Source organism: Rhipicephalus microplus, chromosome 9, assembly GCF_043290135.1.
Source record: "Rhipicephalus microplus isolate Deutch F79 chromosome 9, USDA_Rmic, whole genome shotgun sequence".
Lineage (NCBI taxonomy): Eukaryota > Metazoa > Arthropoda > Arachnida > Ixodida > Ixodidae > Rhipicephalus > Rhipicephalus microplus.
The window spans coordinates 3,899,332-3,920,974 of record NC_134708.1 but is presented as its reverse complement, the minus strand read 5'-3'; the positions used below and the strand labels follow the sequence as shown (position 1 = coordinate 3,920,974).

General features: G+C 43.9%; 1 protein-coding gene and 1 long non-coding RNA gene across 2 annotated transcripts in view; one reads left to right on the top strand and one right to left on the bottom strand.

Moving 5' to 3' along the window:
• The window catches only part of LOC119163337 (putative E3 ubiquitin-protein ligase RNF144A-A), a 49,724-nt gene that overhangs the window by 3,778 nt on the left and 24,303 nt on the right, over positions 1-21,643 (bottom strand). The window contains exons 5-8 of the mRNA XM_075873004.1: positions 19,102-19,214; positions 15,311-15,402; positions 8,214-8,358; positions 7,967-8,056 (exon numbers count right to left, since the gene is read on the bottom strand). Coding sequence (XP_075729119.1) covers positions 7,967-8,056; positions 8,214-8,358; positions 15,311-15,402; positions 19,102-19,214 — 440 coding nt within the window. The remainder of the gene's footprint in view (positions 1-7,966; positions 8,057-8,213; positions 8,359-15,310; positions 15,403-19,101; positions 19,215-21,643) is intronic.
• LOC142771494 (uncharacterized) lies at positions 2,460-15,428 on the top strand. The gene is made up of 3 exons (XR_012885957.1): positions 2,460-2,597; positions 4,467-4,544; positions 15,301-15,428. It is a non-coding gene; the product is annotated as an uncharacterized LOC142771494 (long non-coding RNA).

Sequence of the window (21,643 nt, the reverse complement as noted above, 5' to 3'; positions counted from 1 at the left end):
TGCCATTGAAATGTAGAGAGCGGAAAAGATAATCGTTTCCGGTACCGGTTTAGCGATGTATGCATTAACAACTTCCGAAGCAACCTCACACGTACATTCAGGTATTGCGCTCACAAATCTGGCTTGGCGCAATCCGAGTGCTCGCTCCAAGATTTCGGCGGCCGCATAGCATCTACCAGTGGAATTCGCCATTACAGTCAACGTACGACTTCCCGGATGCCCAAAATTACGGATATTTCCGATTTCCCGGACACATCTGTGGCATCGTCAAGTTCGCCATAGAGTCAATGCATCAAAAAGTCTAAAAATCCAAACGCCTATAGCTTTCGGCATTAGATTTCCCAGACATTTTACTGTTAACCGCCGACCTAAAGTCACCACCGACGCTGCCATTCTGCTTGTTTTCATATCTTTGAACCCGCCATACTCGCATCGCAGGTATGGCCAGCAGCACCGCCGCCAAGCCGCACCGCGTTGCGACTGCCGTAACCTCGAAACCGCACGTGTCAATCTGTTGCCGATTGTAGCTTAGCAACTTAGCCAAGCCAAACCTCACTGTGTTCATTCTTGTGTTGCTTTGTCAGCTCTGCGGTCGTGTCTGCGGTTGATCGTTTACTGCTGCGTGCTATCTTCAGTGATCACGTTTCCCGATATTGAACATCGACCGAGTTCCTAGCTGTTTCATGCTGCGCTTTTCGCTGAGCGGATTCGCTGTTTGCAGCGATAACACCGATTGCTCCTTCTTCGTCCGCGCCTTCGAAGCGCACAAAGCCCCCTCATAAGCTCATGATGAAGAATAAAGCCGGCATCATTGAACAGGACCAACGCAGTCAGTCGCAGGAAGAGGTGGGGAGCGAGTTCGGAATTTCCAAGCAAACTGTTTCGGACTTCATCACAAAAACAAGGCGAAGATCTTAGAAGTGGCTGCCAAATCACTCGGGGCTGGAAAGAAGAATGCAAGACAGGGTGTTTACCCGAAGCTCGAGGAAGCGCTCGTCGTGTGGCTCAGTGCCATGATCGCTAAAGAAATCCCAGTGTCAGGCGACATCCTGAAGCAGAAGGCGGAGGAGGTTTTCGCGCTTCAGATGAGCATGAAGGACTTTAAGTTCAGCTTCGCAATTTCAAGAGCCACAATGACTTGAAGTTCAAGAAGATGTGCGGGGAAAGCGGCGCCGTCGGCGATTACGTTGTCACCGAATATCGGGATGGAAAGCTGCAGTCCTTGCTTCAGCAGTTTCCACCTACCTAGTGATAGTTTCAACTGCAACGAAACTGGATTGTTGTACAAGCTGCTGCTAGAAAAAACACTTGCATTTGCTGGTGACCCCTGCCATGGTGGCTAGCAGAGCAAGAAGTGGCTCACTGTCCTTATTGCCAGGAACATGTCAGACAGCGAGAAGCTTCCATTACTAGTAATAGGTAAGTCTAAGCATCTAAGATGTTTCATGGGGGCAGCGATTCTGCCCGTTCTCTATGAAGCTAACAAGAAGGCGTGGGTAACGCAGCAGTTATTCAAACTGAACATGCGCAAGCTGGACAGAAGGTTCGAGCAGCAAAATTGAAGAGTTCTGCTGTTTGTGGATAAATGCACTATGCATGGCCACATGAAGGACCTGATGGCTATACAGATTGAATTTCTGCCACCGAACACCACAGCAATCCTGCAGCCGATGGACCAAGGCGTGATTCGGAACTTGAAGCATCATTACAAATCATGCGAGCTCAGCTGCATGGTGCTCTGCTCTGACAACAAGAAAAGTTACGCTGGTGACCTCAGGTCTGCCATTGGCATGCTAGCAGAATCGTGGAAGGCGGTTAGGCAAGAGACTCTGCAGAAGTTTTCGCCACGCGGGCTTCACACTCCATGCCGAGATCTCGCCTCAAGTGGACAGCGTGTGTGAGGAACTGCCATCTGCGGATGTTGCCTACGACGATCTGCGTGCTGCCGGCATGTGGATTTCAGCCGGAACAACCTTCGAGGGCTTTGCCGACGCTGACAAAGACCTTGAGCTATTTGCCGACTTGACCGATGACGAAATCATTCGTCAAGTTACAGAAGATTCCGACAACTCTGACACCGAAAACGAAGAGCTTCTACACAGCCAACAAGCTCCGAGTTTATGCGAGCACTGATGACACTGTCATCGGTGTACAGTAGCAACATGACATTAACCGAAATTGAGGCAGACATGATAACCGGCAAGTGGAACGCCATGCAAAAGAAAATAGGTGACATTTTTGCACCCAAGTGCTAATCTATGAAGTAGCGCCGGCCATGACGAATTTTTCTTTATATAAACGGCTGTTTTCAGAGCAACCTAAATGATGTATTGGCTGAATTTCAATGGCAATCTTGTACTCCAGCCGTTACCCTCTTCGTCTGTGAAAAATACCTACAAAAAAAGGTGTGTTTACATGTGCATTCGTTTTTCCGGACTGCCCAATTTTTCAGATGTTTTCACGGTCCCTTGAGGATTGGGGAAATCGGACATTGACTGTACTTGTCATTCCCGTGGCTGCATCAACACAGAGCCAGAGTTCCCTCTAATGAATATTGCAGTGAAATTTATGGATGCCAAGGCTGGCTTGAAAGCCAGGTAAACAACTTTTGCTATGTTGGGCCTAGGCTCTCAACTTGATGCACCTATACGCTAATGGGCTTTCAAGTTTCGGTCAAGAGCAGATTCACTGATGTGACCTGGTGGCCCATAGATGGCACCCAACTTGCACAGAGTTCTAGTAACATGTAAAGTAAACTAGCTTTCTATAAGCTTAACGAACAAAAAAAGAATGTGCTCACAAGAGTTGCATCTACGACTCACCATTGTCCAGCCGTGATTGAAAAATATGTCAGTATAAAAGTCAAATCGCCCTAATGCATGGTTTATTTACGCGCTTTCTATTCACTCTCATGAGCCAAACCTGTCATATGCTGTTTCCAATTTTTTCCCCTCATTTCAAAGCACGTGCTGTTGCTGATATTTACATCCAGCACCACAGCACAGCAACTGCACGTTGCCTCCAGGTATTGCTGCCGGGCAAAGATGCAATGCTAAACCTCCTGTCATTGTTTTGGGCCAAACTGGCACACTTTTGTTTGGCAGATGTCTGCATTCAAGAGCAAAATAAGATGCCCTCCCAGAAGTTTTAAGACGCCTTTGCCAGGCTTTTCATGTTGGCATTACATGTGCTGTGGGAGAAAAAAATAATTTTTTGCGGTACTTTTTATTGTCGCTTCAGATTTACAGTACAGTCGAATCTCGTTAATTCGAACTCGAAGGAGCCCCAAAATTTGTTCAAAGTTAAATTAAGTTCGAATGAATGAAAGCTAAATGAACAGGGCTCACAATGCAGTGGCGCATGTGCATTGAGCTAACACACAAGAGGGAAGTTTCAGAAGACTTACATTTATTCACAAATCACAGGTCATCCATTATTAATTGAAGTAATTGGAGATGCACGTCTGCACACGTTTCCCTTGCAGGGAGTCAATCAATTTGGCACGCAGTTTGCAAAATATTTCTACTTCAGCATTCTCCTGACAAGGGAAGTTGCGCGCGGCAATGTCCAGCGCCGACACACTCTAAAAACAACGACTGCTTCTCCACTGCGACTCAGCGTAGCCGGCACATGATGAGAAAGGATTTGATTGATTGATTGATTGATTTGTAGGGTTTAACGTCCCAAAACCACCATATGATTATGAGAGACGCCGTTGTGGAGGGCTCCAGAAATTTTGACCACCTGGGGTTCTTTAACGCGCACCCAAATCTGAGCACACGGGCCTACAACAATGACGAGAAAGGAGGTGGTGGTAGTGGTTAGAAGAGGAAGAAGGCACCTAATTTCTGCAGCCCTGTAGGGAGTACGGTGCAGCGCGTTTTCACGCGGAGAGACGCAGATTGACATTTGAAAGAGCCAACCCTCCGCGGCAGCTTTTTTTTTTTGCTTTCTTCGCAAGTGGCATTGAAAGGAGAAGGGTCTCTACATGGCAGGGACAGGAAAGGAATAAGCATGGCACTGGCACACCGCAGATCGTCATTTGAGAGTGAGAGCCAACACTCTGCGACAGCTTTCTTTTTTTTCCCCTCTCTCTTTGCGTGAGACGTTGAAAGGAGAAGGGTCTCTACGTGACAGGGACGGAAATGGGAGAAGTGTGGCACAGGCGCATGGCAGATCAGCCTTTGTGCTCAGTGTTGAGGTGTCGGAGGCGCCACCGCGGGATTGGGCGTGGTGCTGAGAGCATCTTCGGAGCGCGGTATGTTCGAATTAACCATTGCAAGTGCTTGCGCTTTCACCCATTGGAATACACAAAGCTTCGACGGGACCACAGCATCAGTTATAATCAACCGTAAGTTCGAATCAAGCGTGTTCAAATTAATGAGATTCGACTGGGATATGTTAAAACACACAGGTGCCTAATCATGTACACTCTTAAAGGCACATTTATCAATTTACTTTGACAGGTCTGGGCAAGATAATGGCTTCACATGATGGGTCCAAGCTGAAAAATTTCCCCTGTGCTCTATGGAATCTCCCAAGTGGTACGGAAGCTTCTTATACTTTGTCACTATTTCTCAAAGACATTTGCTTACAATTGCACTCAAACCCATTTATAACGAACTCGAAAGTGCCGTGATAAATGCTCGTTATATCAGTAGTTCGCTGTATATGGACTCGCTCATAAAAACAGCCACATAGTGGCCAAAACAATTTTTTGTGTGTGTATCTTTTATTAGAAAGTGAGAACAACCCCTCCACTGACAAGTTAAGCCTTTTCGCATGTTGAATGACACCCGTTTGCAATGAACTCCCGCCGTTCCACTGAATGGCGATCCACTGACTTAGAACCAGTCATCCCTGGCTAGTTACATGCAGTATGTCGCTTACTCTAGCTACTCCCGCCGTCGCATGCCAGTTCGCTTGCAGTTCAATGTATGGGCGTGTTTGTGCGGTCGCACATGTTTCACTCGTGCTCGTGCTAGAATGCGGCGGGTAGCCTGTTCGGTTTTTGCGAGCAACGTGCACAAGCGGCCTCGCAGAAGGCGACGAACTTGCGAACGGCACCATGACGTGCTTGTTGGCACGTTCGTCGCCACCAGCCACCTCGCTATAGCTCTTTTTTATGCTTATTCGTTAAAGCAACCCAAAAGGCAACTATTAAGTCGACATTGATTGTTGAAATAGCGGTCCACAAACCTCGTAGTGTTACTTTTGTGCCTAGGAAGGGCCTATTTTGAAATAAAATCACCTTTTAGTGGTCCGCATGGGGTTGGCAAACTTCAAATTACCCGCCTCAAGAAGCGAACCAACCGAACCGACTCACGTTACTATTGCGTTACAACAACGTTGCCCGGCATTACTGCGCTAGTAGCAGTGCACCGAAAGCAGCGAGAGCCACAGCAGCAACAGCAATTGATCGATTTGCCCCCATTGGCTTCGAGATTGCAGATTTTTTGTTTCAACTGCGCCCCGCTAGATGGCACCATGTATCCCGCGTAACCACATAAAAATTATTTTTTAACCACTTGCGCCATTCCCCAATAGTAGTGTCCGGCAGTTCATTTTTCCATGAATGAAACTGAAATGAACAAGCAGCATTTTAGTGCATCTCTTGATGCACAGAAGGTTCTTTATTTAGTACAGTTAGATCGATTACTAGTGATTAATTGTAGGCAGTCCATCTAATGCCATCGGCATAATTTTAAAAATGTCCTACTGCGGCGCTTGTCTTCTTGTGCGTTTAATTTCTCGGTAAGTATGGCACTGTTATTGATAATATTGTCGTTTTAGATGTCATGCATTGAGCTTGCACTCCGACGTAAATTGTTATTTGACTTTATTGTCCCTTTAAGGCATCGCCGCGACCGCGGGGAAGTTGTTATCACTAATCGATCGGTCTTTGCCGTTACCGAGAGGTGGAAAAAACTTTTAAGGGGGGACGCAGGCCTTACAATGGTGAAAAGTGACCAAAAAGTCAATTTTTCGATTTTTATTCCTATATGCAGGTGTTCTGAAATTGTGAATGCTAAATTTGATCAATAAATGGGTTAAAATATGTTACCAAGTCGCTATGGGAGTTGCGAAACGCCCCGCGAAAAGTAAAATTTGTTCGAACTTAACGCGCGCGACGCTGGCGAAGCAGTTGGCCGATCGCCACCATGTTGAGCTTGTTTTGAAGGTGATTTCTTTGTGCGCATTTTTCCACCCTTCAAAATGGTGTCACATGAAAGGAACGGCTGCCCTCGCCCCTTTTCTGAAGCCCCCTTCCTGAACACTCATTGGCCGGAGCACGTGCGCGCCAGGCAAGCCCCCCCCCCCCCCCCTCCCCGTCTCTCGCTTCCAAGCTGGCTGATGCGACCAATGAGGCTGCGATTTTTTTTTCCAGGTTGTTCTTTATCGGCCGCTGGCTCCCGTCTCGCGCGTGTGTCCGCCTGCTTCCCGCTCGTGCTACGCGATCGAGGCAACGACTTTCCATCTTTTTGCCAGCATGACTGGTGATGCTCGTCTAAAGAAGAAGACGCGCCAAGCGCACGGCAAGAAACGAAAGCGTCCTTGTCCATGGAACGCGCCATAGAAGAAAGCCGACAATGTGGTGGTGTCTAAGAGTTGACCCTCGCAGAAAACTTTCATGCAAGAAAAGTTATCGCTTCTCCCAATTATGGCTTCTTGCGTTTGAAGGAATTGTTGGTTTATCGGCGGCGGTCGTAGATGCTGAGAACAGCGTCAGAAAAGTTCGCCCTGCAAAAGCTGACCGCAATTTTCTATGCTGCCTCCTAGTTTTTCTTTTAGCTTTTGTCCCCATTTCCTTCGGTCTGCCTGTGAAGAAACGTCTTAAAAGTGAACCACCTCACTCACAATATCCGAAATCTGTGTGTGGTGCTCGCCACGTTCTGCGATATCTTCCGCCCCAACCAAACTGCAGCAATGCACACAAGAGCACGCCTATCACATGCTTCAGAATGCCTGTTTTACTTTTTTTTTTTCGCTTCGTATGCGCTTCGTATATTTTTACCGCGACAGTGTCGGAAATGTTCGTTGTATAAGTAGGAAGCGCGGAAAAATGTTCGCTGCACCTGGACTCAGTTTCAAAGGGTAGCATAAAAAATCATAACTGCACCGAAATATGATCGTTATAACCTATATATCGTTATATCTGAGATCATTATTGGGTTGCACTGCAGCTAATAAGCTCTCAATGCAGATATCAGATGCAGGGTGTTTCAGCTTACGTGCACCTAGTATCACGCGAACAAACACATGTGCTATGCATCTTGAACTAATCGAGTAATGATCTCAGCTGTACATTTCATGTCAGGATGTATATTAATGTCCCCCAAAGCCGAGTGATTAACAAGAAACAATAAGCTTCTTAGCTAATAAAAATGCAGTAAAAAAGTTGTAACATCTTTATTGAGTAGCTTAGCATTATTTGATCTATGCAAAGATAACTGCCCTGCTTAATATTTTTCCAGTTTTTCTTAATTAATAGTGCATGTAATTAAGGAGTACACTTGGCATAGGTTAGCTTAAATGCCCTGGGCGTATAGTATATGTAAACAGCATGGAAATGAGAAACAAATGAGCCAAGTAGCAGGGAGAATGGACCGCATGCAATATACTACTATGTTAACGCACTGCAAGTGGGCATGGAAGCCATCACACATGCTAGGGTGGCCACATATCACAGCAAAATAGCTTTCAAGGCATAATGCTTTTGCATTCGTATATTTGATTGTATACAGAATGCCTGTCAAAGAGCTCGCAAGCTTTTTTTCCGCCCACTGCTTTCCGCTGTTTGCAACTTATTGAGATGTAAAGTTCAGAAAAGTGCCTTTTAAAGAGATTACGAAAGTGGTCATCGAGTTACTTGTCCACTTTGTCACACATGCCATAGTTCTTCACCCATTATACTACAGCAAATTCTTCTTTAGAAATGGTAATACGCATTCACATGATGACACACCTGAGTCCTGTGCCAAACGACAGATGCCCGTGAGTGGCCCAACTTGTTCTTGCAAGGCCCTTTGTCGTAATGTCGCAACAGGAAATCATCCTGGAAAGGGAGAGAGCAAAAGATAAGAGTACAAGTATTTAGCTCACACCTTTATCAGATGCAGCAATGTAAGTCAGACGATGCAAAACCCAGACAACACAGAAGGATGATGGCTTCACAGAGCACACAAAATTTACGGCAATGCATCCCTACTCACGTCAAGGGAGGCCAGGCAGTACCAGCAGAACACGTGTCGACAGCGTTTGCACATCATCTGGGCACAGCCTTCGTCCCGCTCAATGGGAATGTGACACCGTGGACAGCGCTTTATCAGGCCACACTCCTCGCCTGGCAGGTTAGCCCTGGGTCACATGACGAACAGTATGTAAGAGCTCATTTCGCAGAAATTCCAGCATCACCGGTTGTGAGCAAAAAATCGAGAAATATGCAAATAAAATATTTAATGACTATTTCCGGGTCTGAGTGGGAATCGAGCCCTGGTCGTTTGCGTGGCAAGCGGGTGTTCTACCACACGCCTCTGCTTGTGAATGCAGGGAAAACCCTGTGCTTGGCGATGCAGTGAAAGTAACTTTCATGCCTTACACGCATCCTGTATACATGCTCCACAATACAACATGAAATATTGCCATAATAATGCATTGCAGAAGCGTACATTGCCATTGGGCGTCAGAAGATGGGATTATCGTGATGACTACATGGATTAAAGCCAGTCACCCACTACAAAAGCCACGTAGTGGGTGCCTGACACGTTTGAAAAGATTTCATGCACTAAGTGACACACTAGGAACAGAATATTGAGTTCAACTCATACCCCAACTTTCTAGCAAACAAGCCCATTTCCTTTTCTTGTCTGAAGGATAAAGAGAACTGCGATTACCACACAGTGTAAGAAGTCCATCCCTCGCTTGCAGTGAAGCACCAGCCAAGGATGCAAACTTTTATAGTATGTTAAAAAAAATTATGTTCAACATTTCATCAAGGTCATCTGTATCACTTTGCTCGTAATTGACTGCTCACAGTACAATAAATGTGGAAAACAACCTCAATGCAGCTGAGTGAGCTACATTACTGAATTCTCCAAAACATACATATGGCAGAGTGTTACATGTACCAAGTGGTTGCCAAGTCCCTCGTATTGTACCAGTAAGTTTCTTCCTGCACAATTGCTTGCTTCATTTACAATAACAGCACATGATAAAGAATACTACATTAAAGCTGCATGTATTTGGGTTAACCAATTTTTCATCACAATGCACCAGAAGGCTTTAAAAGGTGTCTACAATTCCAAGTTCTTGCCCGAGTGTATAGTGCGACACGACAAAAATGTGCTAGTATCTTGTATGCACCATGCTGGGCATAGGCAACCAAGAATGCTTGCATTATTGAAATGAACACAATCACATTTCCATTGAAGATCAACTCATACTGGTAACCTTATGCCAATTTCACGGCTGGTAGAGTTCTCCAGTTGTACCACCAGTTTGTGGCAGCCTTCGGGGGAACTGAGTGATAGAAATTGCCGAGTGCCCCCTCATTCGCCACATGTGCTCACAACATCTGGCCTAGCCTCGTAGTAAAGTGTATACTTTCTAGCTTTTTGATATATTTCAGTGCTGCTTAAGCACTTTAGAATGAACACGAATCATGAGAACGAATCAGCAACACTGTGTTGTCTAGCTATAGCAGCTCTTCCTCTTATATAGCTACTAGCACTACTTCTTCCTTGAACTGCAACAAAGATAACAATGAAAGGGAAAGAAGACAACCACCATTTGTAGCATGAAGCCACAAGAAAATCCGTACAGATTTCTCGGAAAGAAAAGCTTCTTCGTTGCTGAAAACTTCGTCCTGGTCCGGGGTTCGAAACCGGGACCAACACCTTTCTGAAGTGGTTTCTCTACCAGTTGAGCAATTGGCAGCGCGAGGGTAAATTCGTCCACAACACGAAGCACACAAACGCAAGTAATGCTAATGAGTACTGCAGATAACCGTAAGTTGGCAGAATGTTTTTTTTTCTCAACCTTTCCGCCACCTTGCGGGTTTCCACAGAAATCATTTGCATTAAAGATAACAATGTAACTGGATAGTATAGCCAAGTTGACTGCAAGATAACTAAACAAAAGCCATGTGCTATTTACTACTATAAAAATTTGTATTTAATTGCTGGAAAGGAAGATGGAGGACGCTTGAGCTTCGCCTTCTTACCAATAACGTAAGAAGGCTGAGTGTGTGCAATGTCGGAAGTGAAGAACAGCAGTGGGCCCTGATAGAAGCTAGAGAAGAAATTGTCGTGCTGGAACAATACAGCCCAAATACGAATGTCAAAATCCCTCAAATGGAAAAAGAAAACCTGGAGCAAACTGTCACGAACATTGCTAAGTGCTTACTGTCATTGATGACGACATTAATGTTCCACACCTTGTACTGTAAAAAGATAGAAAAAAATAAAATGTGACCGTCAGATTCCTCTCTAGAACAGCGCGAGACAGGCCACGGCTAAAAAGACTATAAACTGAATAGTGCTTGTCTTTGCTTTAAAAACAGTAACCCTGTGAATGGAAATGAAGGTTCTTCTTTGTAAGGTGCGGCTAGCAAGGCGTGACAAGGAATGTAAATATGTGTGGGTATCACAGGGCAGAACCTTCATGTGGAAGGCAGGCAGGACATCTGTTTTATGTGTACCGTATTTACTTGCATAATCCTCACACTTTTTTTTGGCGGAAAACCGATGCAAAGTTGGGGGGTGCGAGAATTACGCGAGGAAAACTTTCCACGAAAACGTACAGAGCGAAAAAAAAAACTAAGTGGCCGCAAGTCGGGATTCTCACGCCAGCAACTAGCAGCAAGCTTTGAGAAGTACTAATTAAGACTAACCTCAACAATAAAAGCACAGGTTCAACACAAGGCAAGATTTATTTGAGACACAAAAGGCGCAAGCAAATAGTAGAGAATTAGAATACTGTACGCAAAGCTTGTGGGCGTTGCGGGCGTAGCGGTAGCGTTTCATCGCTCAACAGGAGTCCGCAAAAGGTAAGCGAAGGACAAGGACGTCAGTACTAAACTGATTGCCATTTAACAGAATCGACCGCAGTTGCCTTGTGAAGAAATAAAGTTTATCATCAATCTCAGTCATGGGCACAAGGAAAGCCCAACAAGTCTTGGTGGCTGTCAGCTGCCGTCATCAGTAGAGAACACAAAACTCGTCTACTCCGAAGGACCTACCGGCGGCCCTGTTGCCGTTGCTTAGTGCATGATCAATCACTTTCAACTTAAAAGCAGCCGTGTAGCTTCTGTATCACCCCTTAATGTAACAAGATTACAGACACAACATACAAATCACGCCGCAACGCACACTTGCCACTTTGGCTTGGATTTGATTGGATTGAATTTCGGTGCAATAATAGTACACTCTATGCTTAGGAGATGGCACACGTTATCATCATCAGTGGCTGGAACGAACAGACGACATTATTGAGGTAATTTTCGGGGGTGCGATAATCACTCAAGGAAAAAAAGAAATCGTATTTTTGTCGGGTGATTTGGGGGGTGCGAGAATTATGCGAGTGCGAGGATTAGGCTAGTAAATACGGTAAATTTATTTATTTATTTGGTCTTTTTTCACAAAAACTTCTGAAGTGGATCTGGCTAAAGTGGTCTAGCTTAACAATAGATTTATGTTTCTGCTGTGAGATATGGCAACATATGTATTCCAGTGTATCTGAATTGAACTCGTATGTAAGCGGCCGTCATAGGCAGCCCCTGACATTTCTTCATATTGCCACGTTCCATTTCTCAAGTTTTGTTATCGCCCCAAAACACTACACAATTCTCAGTGCAAAACGTGCGTGCAGTTTTCGAGAAGCTTCCGGACTTTAGCAGATAATTTAGATCAGATCACGCCCACTCTGCGAACTGTACAGATTATTCTAGAACCTACGCCACCGCCAGCGATAACGCTAGAATATTCGATGGCAAGAGTATAAATGCCGACACACTTTGCCGCTTGTCAGTAGTTGATCGACGGCCGACGCTCCGTTCACTGCTATCTGTGCAAGACTGCTACTGTAATCAAACTTTCCGTTTACCGGGCACAGTTTCGCCCAAATAAACAGTTAAATCCCAACATAAAGTCTCCTATTTTCAGCCACGTCACGACCCCGTGACAATGTTAACACGCAATCAGCTTGTCCCAAAGAAGAAAACTTTCTCCTATTTCTTGATGAATCAATTTCTTTATCTTCGTAATAATGATCACATAAACTTGGTACCGTAGTGAAACAGAAAATCGAAAACTGGCGGTGGTGTATGCTTACATGTCAAGGCTGAAATAACATATGAGTATCATGAATATCTGTCTCTGTGCACCAATGACCGTGAGGCGTTAACCTTGCAATATCAATGCTATATTGTTGTAATGTACAGGCCACCAAGTAGCAATATTGATTCAATTATCCAATATTTAGAAAACATATTTACCATGGTAAACCATTTTAATTACACATTAGTGCTGGGAAGTGATCTTGACATAAATATGTGTAGCAATACACATGAACAGACCTGCTTGCTTTCTTTGTATTTATCACTCCATGTAATTATCATTCCAACACATATAACTGATACTACTTCTACTCCACTAGGCTTGTTTATCACGAATAGTACAAGTCACACGATGCAAACGGGCGTCCTGCGGACTCCAATAAGTGATCAATAACCCATATATCTAATTCTAGAAAATACATTCAGTGTAAGGAGTCAAATCCTTCCTGCCATTCACTTTAAACAAATCGACAAATGCTATCTTTAAGAGATGAAATCAGTCCTGTGTAGTTCTTCCAGTGTAGTCCTGTTTAGTCTTGCTTTTTAATCTTTTTATTGATACTCTGTGTTCGGTGTATAAAAAGCATTTTACTTGTAAGGCCTTAAAAGAGACCAAAACGATTACTTCCACCATGCTCAATATGATAAAAGAGAAAAATAGGTTATATCAACAGTTTCTGATAAAGCGAGACCCCGGATAAATTCAAAGCACTTAAGGTATGCAGAAATAAGCTGACAAAACTACAAAAACAAGCTAAACGCAATTACCACTTCAAGATGTTCAACGGCGTCACTGATTCCAAGCAAATAAGGAACAAAATAAATGCTATTATATCTACCAAACTAGCGACTAATGATATTAGTGAGCTGGTGATTAATAATGAAGTATGCAGAGGTGCAGTACTGGCAAACAAATTTAATGAGTACTTTATCTCACTGGTTGACAGCAGTCATAATTGTGATTAATTAGGTTATTTGCCTCCTGCTTTAGATGATTCACTGTTTTTAATCTTACAGATGCGCAAGAGGTCGTCAGCGATTTCCAGCATTTCAAGAAAAGTAAAAGCAAGGACGTAGACGGCTTAAAATAAGAACCGATAATACATATTTTAGATCTTATATGCACATGGTTAGTTCATATTTACAATCTCGTGTTCACCACTAGGTTGTTTTCTCAGGGTGAAAAATGCTAAGGTGACAGTTGCATATAAGGGCGGGGACAAAAACAATTTAGGAAACTATTGACCAATCTTAATTTTGCAGATTTTTTTCTAAGGGATGCGAAAAACTTATTTTCGCTCAGCTGTCTAATTTATTTAACAAACACAACATTATTACGTCATCACAGTTCAGTTTCCAGCCCGGCCTCTCAACCGAAAGTGCCTTACTATACCAAAAGAAATTGAGTCTGAAAAACATAGAAGCAAAAAGAACTTACGCTAGGAATATTCCTAGATTTCTCCAAAGCATTCCACAGGAGAAACTACGATATTATGCTGAAAAAACTTCACTGTTACAGCGTTCGTGGTACAGTTTTGGCTTTGTTAAGAAGCTACTTATCAAATAAAACACAATGTGTATCAATAAACGAAGAGCTATCATCAGCCGTAAAGGTTACGAATGGTGTCCCTCAAGGTAGCGTTTTGGGGCCTCTATTATTTAATATTTGCATCAACGATATTGTACGCATTTACAGCTCTGTAGAATATGTAATCTATGCAGACGATACAAGTATACTTTTTCCAGAGAAACTGCTGATGACCTCATTGTTTCTGCAAATAAAATACTAAATGAAGTATATGCCTGGACTGTGGAAACCTTTCTACATATTGATTGCTCTAAATGTAAGGCTGTACTGTTCCATGCGAAATCAAAAGCATTTGAACTTCTCAGAAACTAATACTTAATAGACTCGAAATTATTCTTTCCCAAACAGTTAAAACTCTCACGCATCCATTTTTACAAACTCATGGCATGGTAGTCACACACATTGTAAAATTTTAGGTGTGATGCGTCAATGCCAGAATATACTACCTGTGAAGCAAAAAAATGTTCGTATACAATGCTCTTTTTTTCATTCCATTTGCATTATTGTCATCTTATTTGGTCATCATTAAATGACTTGGTCATATTACAAAAAAATGCTTTGCGATGTATTGAAGGTGTATTCTATAACGCACACACTGCTCCAATATTTGCAAAGTACAGAATATAAAGAACTGATAGTTGCTACGAATACCAGCTTCTGTCATCTTTTACATCAGAAATAAGTCGAGGAAGTACCCTTTTACGTACATTGGCTGCCTTGGAGCCTAATCCTGCCATTTGAGTCACTCGGTAAACGGAACCTTGGCATGTACCACGTTCTCGCACTAATTATGGATTGGAAACGCTACATTACTGTTTTCCAAGTGTGATGAACAAATGAAATTTAATTACTGGTAACCTGTGTATATTGTCTAAAACTGATATGTTGAATTGGACGTACTGATTGTGTTTTCTATGAATGCTGGGGGATTTCTGTTATGGCTACTTTGTTTAATTCGTTGCTTTGTTATGAATAGTCTTGTATGTATTTCGGAGTTGCTATTTTATTATTTGCTGTCATGAGCCACATGCGCGTTCTTTTTGTATTGTCCCTTTTGGCTGCCCGTAATACCTTGTAATTCTGTAACTTGGGTTTTTCTTTTTCACGGGATGAAGGGGCCAGTCAAGCTGTGACATGCAGCTTTTTTCCCTTCGCACCAAACCACGTATACAATGTGTTTTTCGTGTATTTGTCACGTGGTTAAATAAAGTCAAACAGCCAACAACAATGACGACGATGCCAGCACCAACGCTAGCGAAATGAGCTCTTAGGCAATGTTTTGTTAATGTAATGCAAACATGTTCTGAGTGAAGCATCTCACTGCTTCATTTGCACATTCCTAGTAGAGACAGCGCTAACGGAATGTTTACAAATGCAGGTGCACTCACAGTTCATCTTCAGAAAAGTGCCTCCGGAACTCGTCGCAGGACTGGTACGCATGCCAGCGTTCCTTGCATGAGGAGCAGAAGGTGAGCTTGCACTGCAAAGTGGGAAGGTCATCACTACAAGAGCTGCAGTGAGCTACACAATAAGTACTTCCATCCATGCTGAGATCTCAAGCTAGAATAGCAATGTAAACGCGTGTGCAAGACCTCGAATAAGCATACACAAGTTAAACACTCCCAAACAGCCAGCAGCACATCAAGCCTTAGCTGTACAGGTCCCTTCAATTTCTTATCCCCAACTGCCAGAGGTACTCCTAATGAGCCAATGCTGAAAGCAGTATCTTGGGCAGATACAGAAAGTGCAGAAAGAAAAACTAATTCGGAACTAAATAAATGTCGCCATTAACAGAAATACAGAGATCCCATTTCAGTGCCTAACGAGATTTGCTACGCCAACCTGATAAAATCGACGTGAATTGCGCCAGACTGTCCATCTCAGATGTCCGCAGCCTGTGGCGCGCGGGCCGCACGTGGCTCGCTGGGCAGTTTTATGCGGCTCTTGGCACGACGTCAGAAATCTTAAAATCGCTAGACACTGAAATTGTGGCAGTATTTAAATAACTGTAGTTAATGTTTTATTTACTGAAGACAGGGGTCGAGTCTAATGAGAGAATTCTTTACCTTCCTGTGAACCGGCCTACTAGATGTTAAGACGACGACAACGACTGCACCTCCGCTGCTACCCCCTGCGCCGCAGTCGCAGCGCGCCCAGCACGTGACAAGAAAGGAGGAGCATTTGCACGCGGAGAGAAGCAGATCGGCGTTTGAGAGATAACCAGCAATCCACGGCAGCTTTTTTTTTTTTTTTTTTTTGCTCTCTGTGCGTGGCGTTGGAAAAGAGAAGGGTCTCTACATGTCAGAGGGAGATGTGGGGGGGAGGGGGAGTGACTCGTAAATGAGAAAAAAAGAAGATAAATGTGCACCTTGTAACTGTCTGCATCATAGTACGACATCTCAACAGTGGCTCACGAAGGATGGAGGTAAGGAGGGATTTAAAGGGATAGAGATAGAGATGAGGACACCCACTTACAGAAGTAAAGGTAAGATAGAGAAAGATGGGGACACGGTCGAAGGAGTCCGAAGACGGGGTACCAATCAGCGAGAGGTTCACAGTGTCGGGAGAAGGCGAAGGCACAACCGTTGGGCACGGAATCCAGTGAGCGAGTCCCCGAATAGGCATGGCACTGGTGCGTCGCAGATTGGCATTTGCATACCTGCCAACTCTTCCGATTTTCCCATAAGATGTACGGTTTTACAAATCTTGCCCGATATTTACGAAAAATATTTCATTAGTAAAATAGCGTGGCCTCTACGATTGGCTACAGCCCATTGCCGTAGCTGGTGGCGGAGGCCACAAAAACGGCCTATATGTATTGGTGTTATCATCACCACATACTTTCGAAGTCTCCCGCATTGTCCGTGAGACTACCGGTACAATTCTAGTTGCTGTACTACCGGAAGCGTGATGGTTTGGGCTAGTTGTATGACACGACGATAGATATAGCACAAGAACACAACGTCCTTTTGTCATCCTTCTGTTCTCACGCTATGTCTACTCTGATGTACTATTGGATTGCAGCTGTTTCTTCCGTGTGTAGGGTTGCCATGAAAATCTCCCGAAAATCGAAATGTTTGTGCGAGATCTTGCCGCATTGACAAAAATGCAGGCCAGTCTGTTTCAGGCTTTTTGCGAGCCCACCGTATTATAAATGAATTTGAGAGGCGTTCATATAAACTTACAGTAGAGTCTCACCCCCGTATTCTAGAACCTCGCTTCACTCAATGCTTCGCCTTCACTTGAGAAAGCCGATGGGAGCGCCATCTCTAGGCACGGCAAGTCACTGCATATCAGCGATAGTCTGCTGCGATTATTGAGTGGTGCAGTGTCATTTTCAGCCGAGTGGTGGCGCAGTGCTAAACTCTGTCAAGTGAAGGGTGAAGGTCGAGTCGAGGAGCATTTGTGAATATGGGGGTTAGTGATGCAAAACCACGACAGATACGAATCCGCGAAATTTCCCAGCCAAATTTATGTGTCCATTGGGCCAAAATTCGAATGTTCCGAACACTTTTCCTAATCGCGGCGTGCGGTATGAACTTTAGTACCGAAACCGAACGAAGGCCTATTCAGTGCAGTGTGCTCGAAGCTTCGGAAGTACGCGTGCGACCAGCACATGCACTGTGCTGGTCGCGCGTGATTGTCTTTGCCACAAACGCTGTGAATAAAACCGCGGTCGTTCGACACGATCATGTATGGCGGCGACATTACTGACAGAACTCCGAAAGTGTGCACGTGGCCACCGTTCGGCCAGTCAAAGCAGCGCTGCTTTCCGCAAACTCTTTGGAGAAAACAGCGGCAGTTGCGACCATAGATATCATAAAACGACTTGGTTTTGAAGGCACGTGGCTTGAAAACAAAACTACCGTATCTGCCGCAAACCGCCACGCACAAAACCGCGGTTGCAGCGATGTGGTAGCGATCTGCAAGCTCTGAGGGCACATGGCTGATGCAGCGGCAGGATGAAAAATGATAAAGACGTAAAAAAGGTTAGAACCATTTTGCCGTTCCTGTCCAAAGAATCTAGTAGCGAGCAAAGCCAAAGCTTTGACCCGCCCTTTCGCGGAAGACAGCTGCACCGTCCCGTCCGTTGACGTGTGTCCTAGGAAGTCATACGAGAGTTGTTTTGACGGAAATATATTTTGCTGGTTGTTTTGATGATGCAAAATTTCGTCTGGGAGCATTTGGCTTCCCCTTTCAGACTCTCACATTAGTGGGAAACCATACTCTCGTGTGTTCGGCCACTCCAAGCCATTATGAGACCGCAGCGCAAATGCTCGCGTTGCGATGCCCCCATTTGTTTTTTGCGATGTTTTCTTTTAGTTTTTTTTTTGGTGCGAAAAATGGGGGAAAATAACTTATGGTAATAATGATGACGTTAACAATAAGTAACTAATGATGGCAAAACGTGATTACGCTTGTCGCTAAAGGCGAATCCATCATAGCTACAAGTTTAAAGGAAAAAAAAAAAAACGCAGATGATGAAAAGAACGACACGAAAGTTCTCGAAGCCTTTTCAATCTAAAAAGATCCTCTGTTCTAGGTCAGCGTCCATTTAATATTAAAGTGTTTGAGGTACTTCTTTTCCGAAGTGCTCCATTATGAATATATAGCTATGCCTAAGTGCTCCTAATAGTAAGATTATTTGCTCCAAAACTAACATTTTACTGCTGTAAAATGCTTCTAATAGCAAGACTACCTGCTCCGAAATGCTCCCAAACTAATATTTCACTGCTCCAAAGTGCTCCAAGACTAATATTTCACTGCTCCAAAACTAAAATTTTACTGCTCCGAAAATCGCTCCAAATCGGCAGCCCCTGTGGGATCAGTGGAAATGCAAAATACTCGATGAGAAAAGAATTGTAGGCTACAGCTGTCCTTAACAAGCAATGTGCCCGATTTACAAGCTTTACGATCGTAAACAAGTAGGCGAGTGTCACCTGACACACCCTGGTGTCATGATATTTCATTTAGTGCATTTAGCAGAAACGCTTTTTATTCATACTCAGTATTAGTGTGTCGTCTGTTGCTGTGACACCACATAGTGACAGCAGGCGACATGCCACAGGGGTCTGCTGGGCATACAATGTAACACCCACTCACTAGGGCTTGCACCAGAAGTCCCGCTCTCTCGCATCCTCTGTCGTGCATGCTTCCAAGCTAAGGTGTGCAGCCATACCTTGGAACAGTGGACGGGCGATGCCTCGCAGTCACGTAGTGGTGGGAAGACACGGCAGATGCTCTCGCATCCAGGGCCAGGGCACCAAGTTTGGTTGGGGTCCATCTCCACATCTGCGCACACAGATTGCTGCGTTTGAAAAGCCACTGGCAGCATTGCATGAGGCTTTTTCGAAATATTTTTTTACACTCATACCCACAGTGCCATTCAGGTATTACAATGCGGGGGTTACACAGAGAATTCGTACATCATACACTTTAAGAGCACAGTTGTCAATACAATGTTGTCAACGCACATGAATGACATGAAGACCATCTAACCTAGGCAAAGAGGGAGAATACAAACATGCAATTATTCTGTACAGACATAAAAAGTACAAAAACTATGTGATAAAAACTAAACATTGCATAAAAATCGACTGCAGCGGGAAAAGAGTGCTTTTAAAAAGATTAGTCCTGCAGCTATATTCTCTAACCATGATTTGTTCGTCTTGCTATATAATGAGGCTGTACTGATCGCGGTCTACTCCAATGTGGCCATGATATATATTATGAAAAGGCTTTAAGTGCAAAATATGCCTTCTTTTTTTTAGAAGCCCCTATTTGAATGCTTTCTTTTCAGCAGTAATACTAAGGTTTCTTTTATAGCTACCGATAACGTACCTTGCACCCATGTTCTGAACTCGCTCAAGCTTATCGGAACTTGTGGGAGGGTCACACACAGTGCAACCATACTCTAAAATTGGTCTGATGTAGCTTTTGTAAACAAGATTGTGGGCCGCCTGAGGAAACAGCTTTGTGCTACGCTGCAGAAAACCCAACACCTTACATGCCTTTGCTGTAACGAAATCAACATGACTTTGCCAACACATGGATAATGTAAGGAATACGCCCAGCTGAGAATCAGTTAGTAACGGAGAACCAGACAGAGTATAAAGTGTTGGTGCCATACGTTTTTTGTGATATGCAAGTGAATAGTTTTCTGCAAATTTATTTGCATATGTTATTCACGAAACCAGTTTTCTATTCTCGCTAAATCATTTTGTAGAATAACGGTATCATTGATGCTCGTAACTTCCAGATATATTATTAGATCATAAGCAAACAATCTGATCGAAGAAGCAATGGTGTCAGGAAGATAATTTATGAATAATAAAAAGAGCAAAGGGCCCAACTAACACTGAGCGCTGAGGGACACCAGATGTTACTTACACTAGCCATACCCGATTCGGCGCCATTTACCATCACGTACTGAGAACGCAGGGACAAGTATTCCCAAATCCACATTATCACCTGTTCATTGATATTAAACCAACGTAGTTTACCTACGAGCAGCCCATGATCTACGAAGTTGAATGCTTTCCTGAGGTCTACAAATATCGAATCAACCCAGGAGCATTCATCCAGTACACTACAAGTTTCGTGAACAAATTCGGTTAACTGAGTTATGTAGGAAAGCTCTCGTCTAAAACCATGCTGTCTTGGATTAAGAAGATCTTGATTGGTTATATGTGTCATTACATTGCTGCACAAGACGTGCTCTAATATTTTGCAGGCTATACTTGTCAGGGATATCAGTCTGTAGTTGTTGATCAGTTCATGAGGACCTGATTCATACACAGGCACGCCACCTTCCTGTCGTGTAGCAGGCTTCCCGTTCTCAATCATTGAGAGTATGGAACCTTAAGGAAGGATGTGATGTTTGGTGCACACATTTTGAGAAAACTGCCTCTCAATCCATCCGATCTTCCTGCTTTGCTAGGATCTAAGTGTTCGAGAAGACACTGAATGCCATTTTCATCAACAGCTACATCATCCATATGTGCCATACATCTGTTAGTAGGCGAAGGCAAAACGCTGTTTGACGAACAGGATGAAAATGCGGAAGAAAAAATGTATTAAAACAGCTGGCCTTATCTGAGCTATTTTCTATTTCTTTACCATCATGATGAAGTGAGGGAATACACACTCCATCTTTTTTATAAGGTTTGACAAGATTCCAGAACAACTTTGTTATTATGAATCGAGAAGGCAGAGCATTAAAAAATTATTTTTTGGCATAATGCATTTTCGTTTTTAGAAGTTTTGTGATGGTTTCAAGTTGCTGGCAAGTCTCAGAGGTGGGGGTTTTCCTATATTTAGTATACACCCTGTTCCGTTTACCGATAAGGCGCCGCAGCTCACCATTAAACCATGGCTTCGATTTAGCACGACATGAAGTCTGCACCCACAAAGGCACATATTTTTCTTGTAGGTTAAGCATTTTTCTTTTAAAAAGGAGCAAGCACCGGAAAAGTGTTGGAATTCTGGAAGGGAAGCTTCCAATGCAAGACCTATCTGGTTTACATTTCCTTTGCTGTAATTTGTGGGAACCGAGGTTGGCCCGCCGCCTTTGCGTGGACTTTGCCGCCTCTTTCTGCGTTCTCATGTCCCGACATGACTCCCCTTCTCTGCAGTCTGCCCCACTGGGGGAGCGGGTAGTGACGTTTAACCCTTCTCACCCGATAGTGGATGTCGACTGTGGCGCCGTGCGCAAAGTCTCT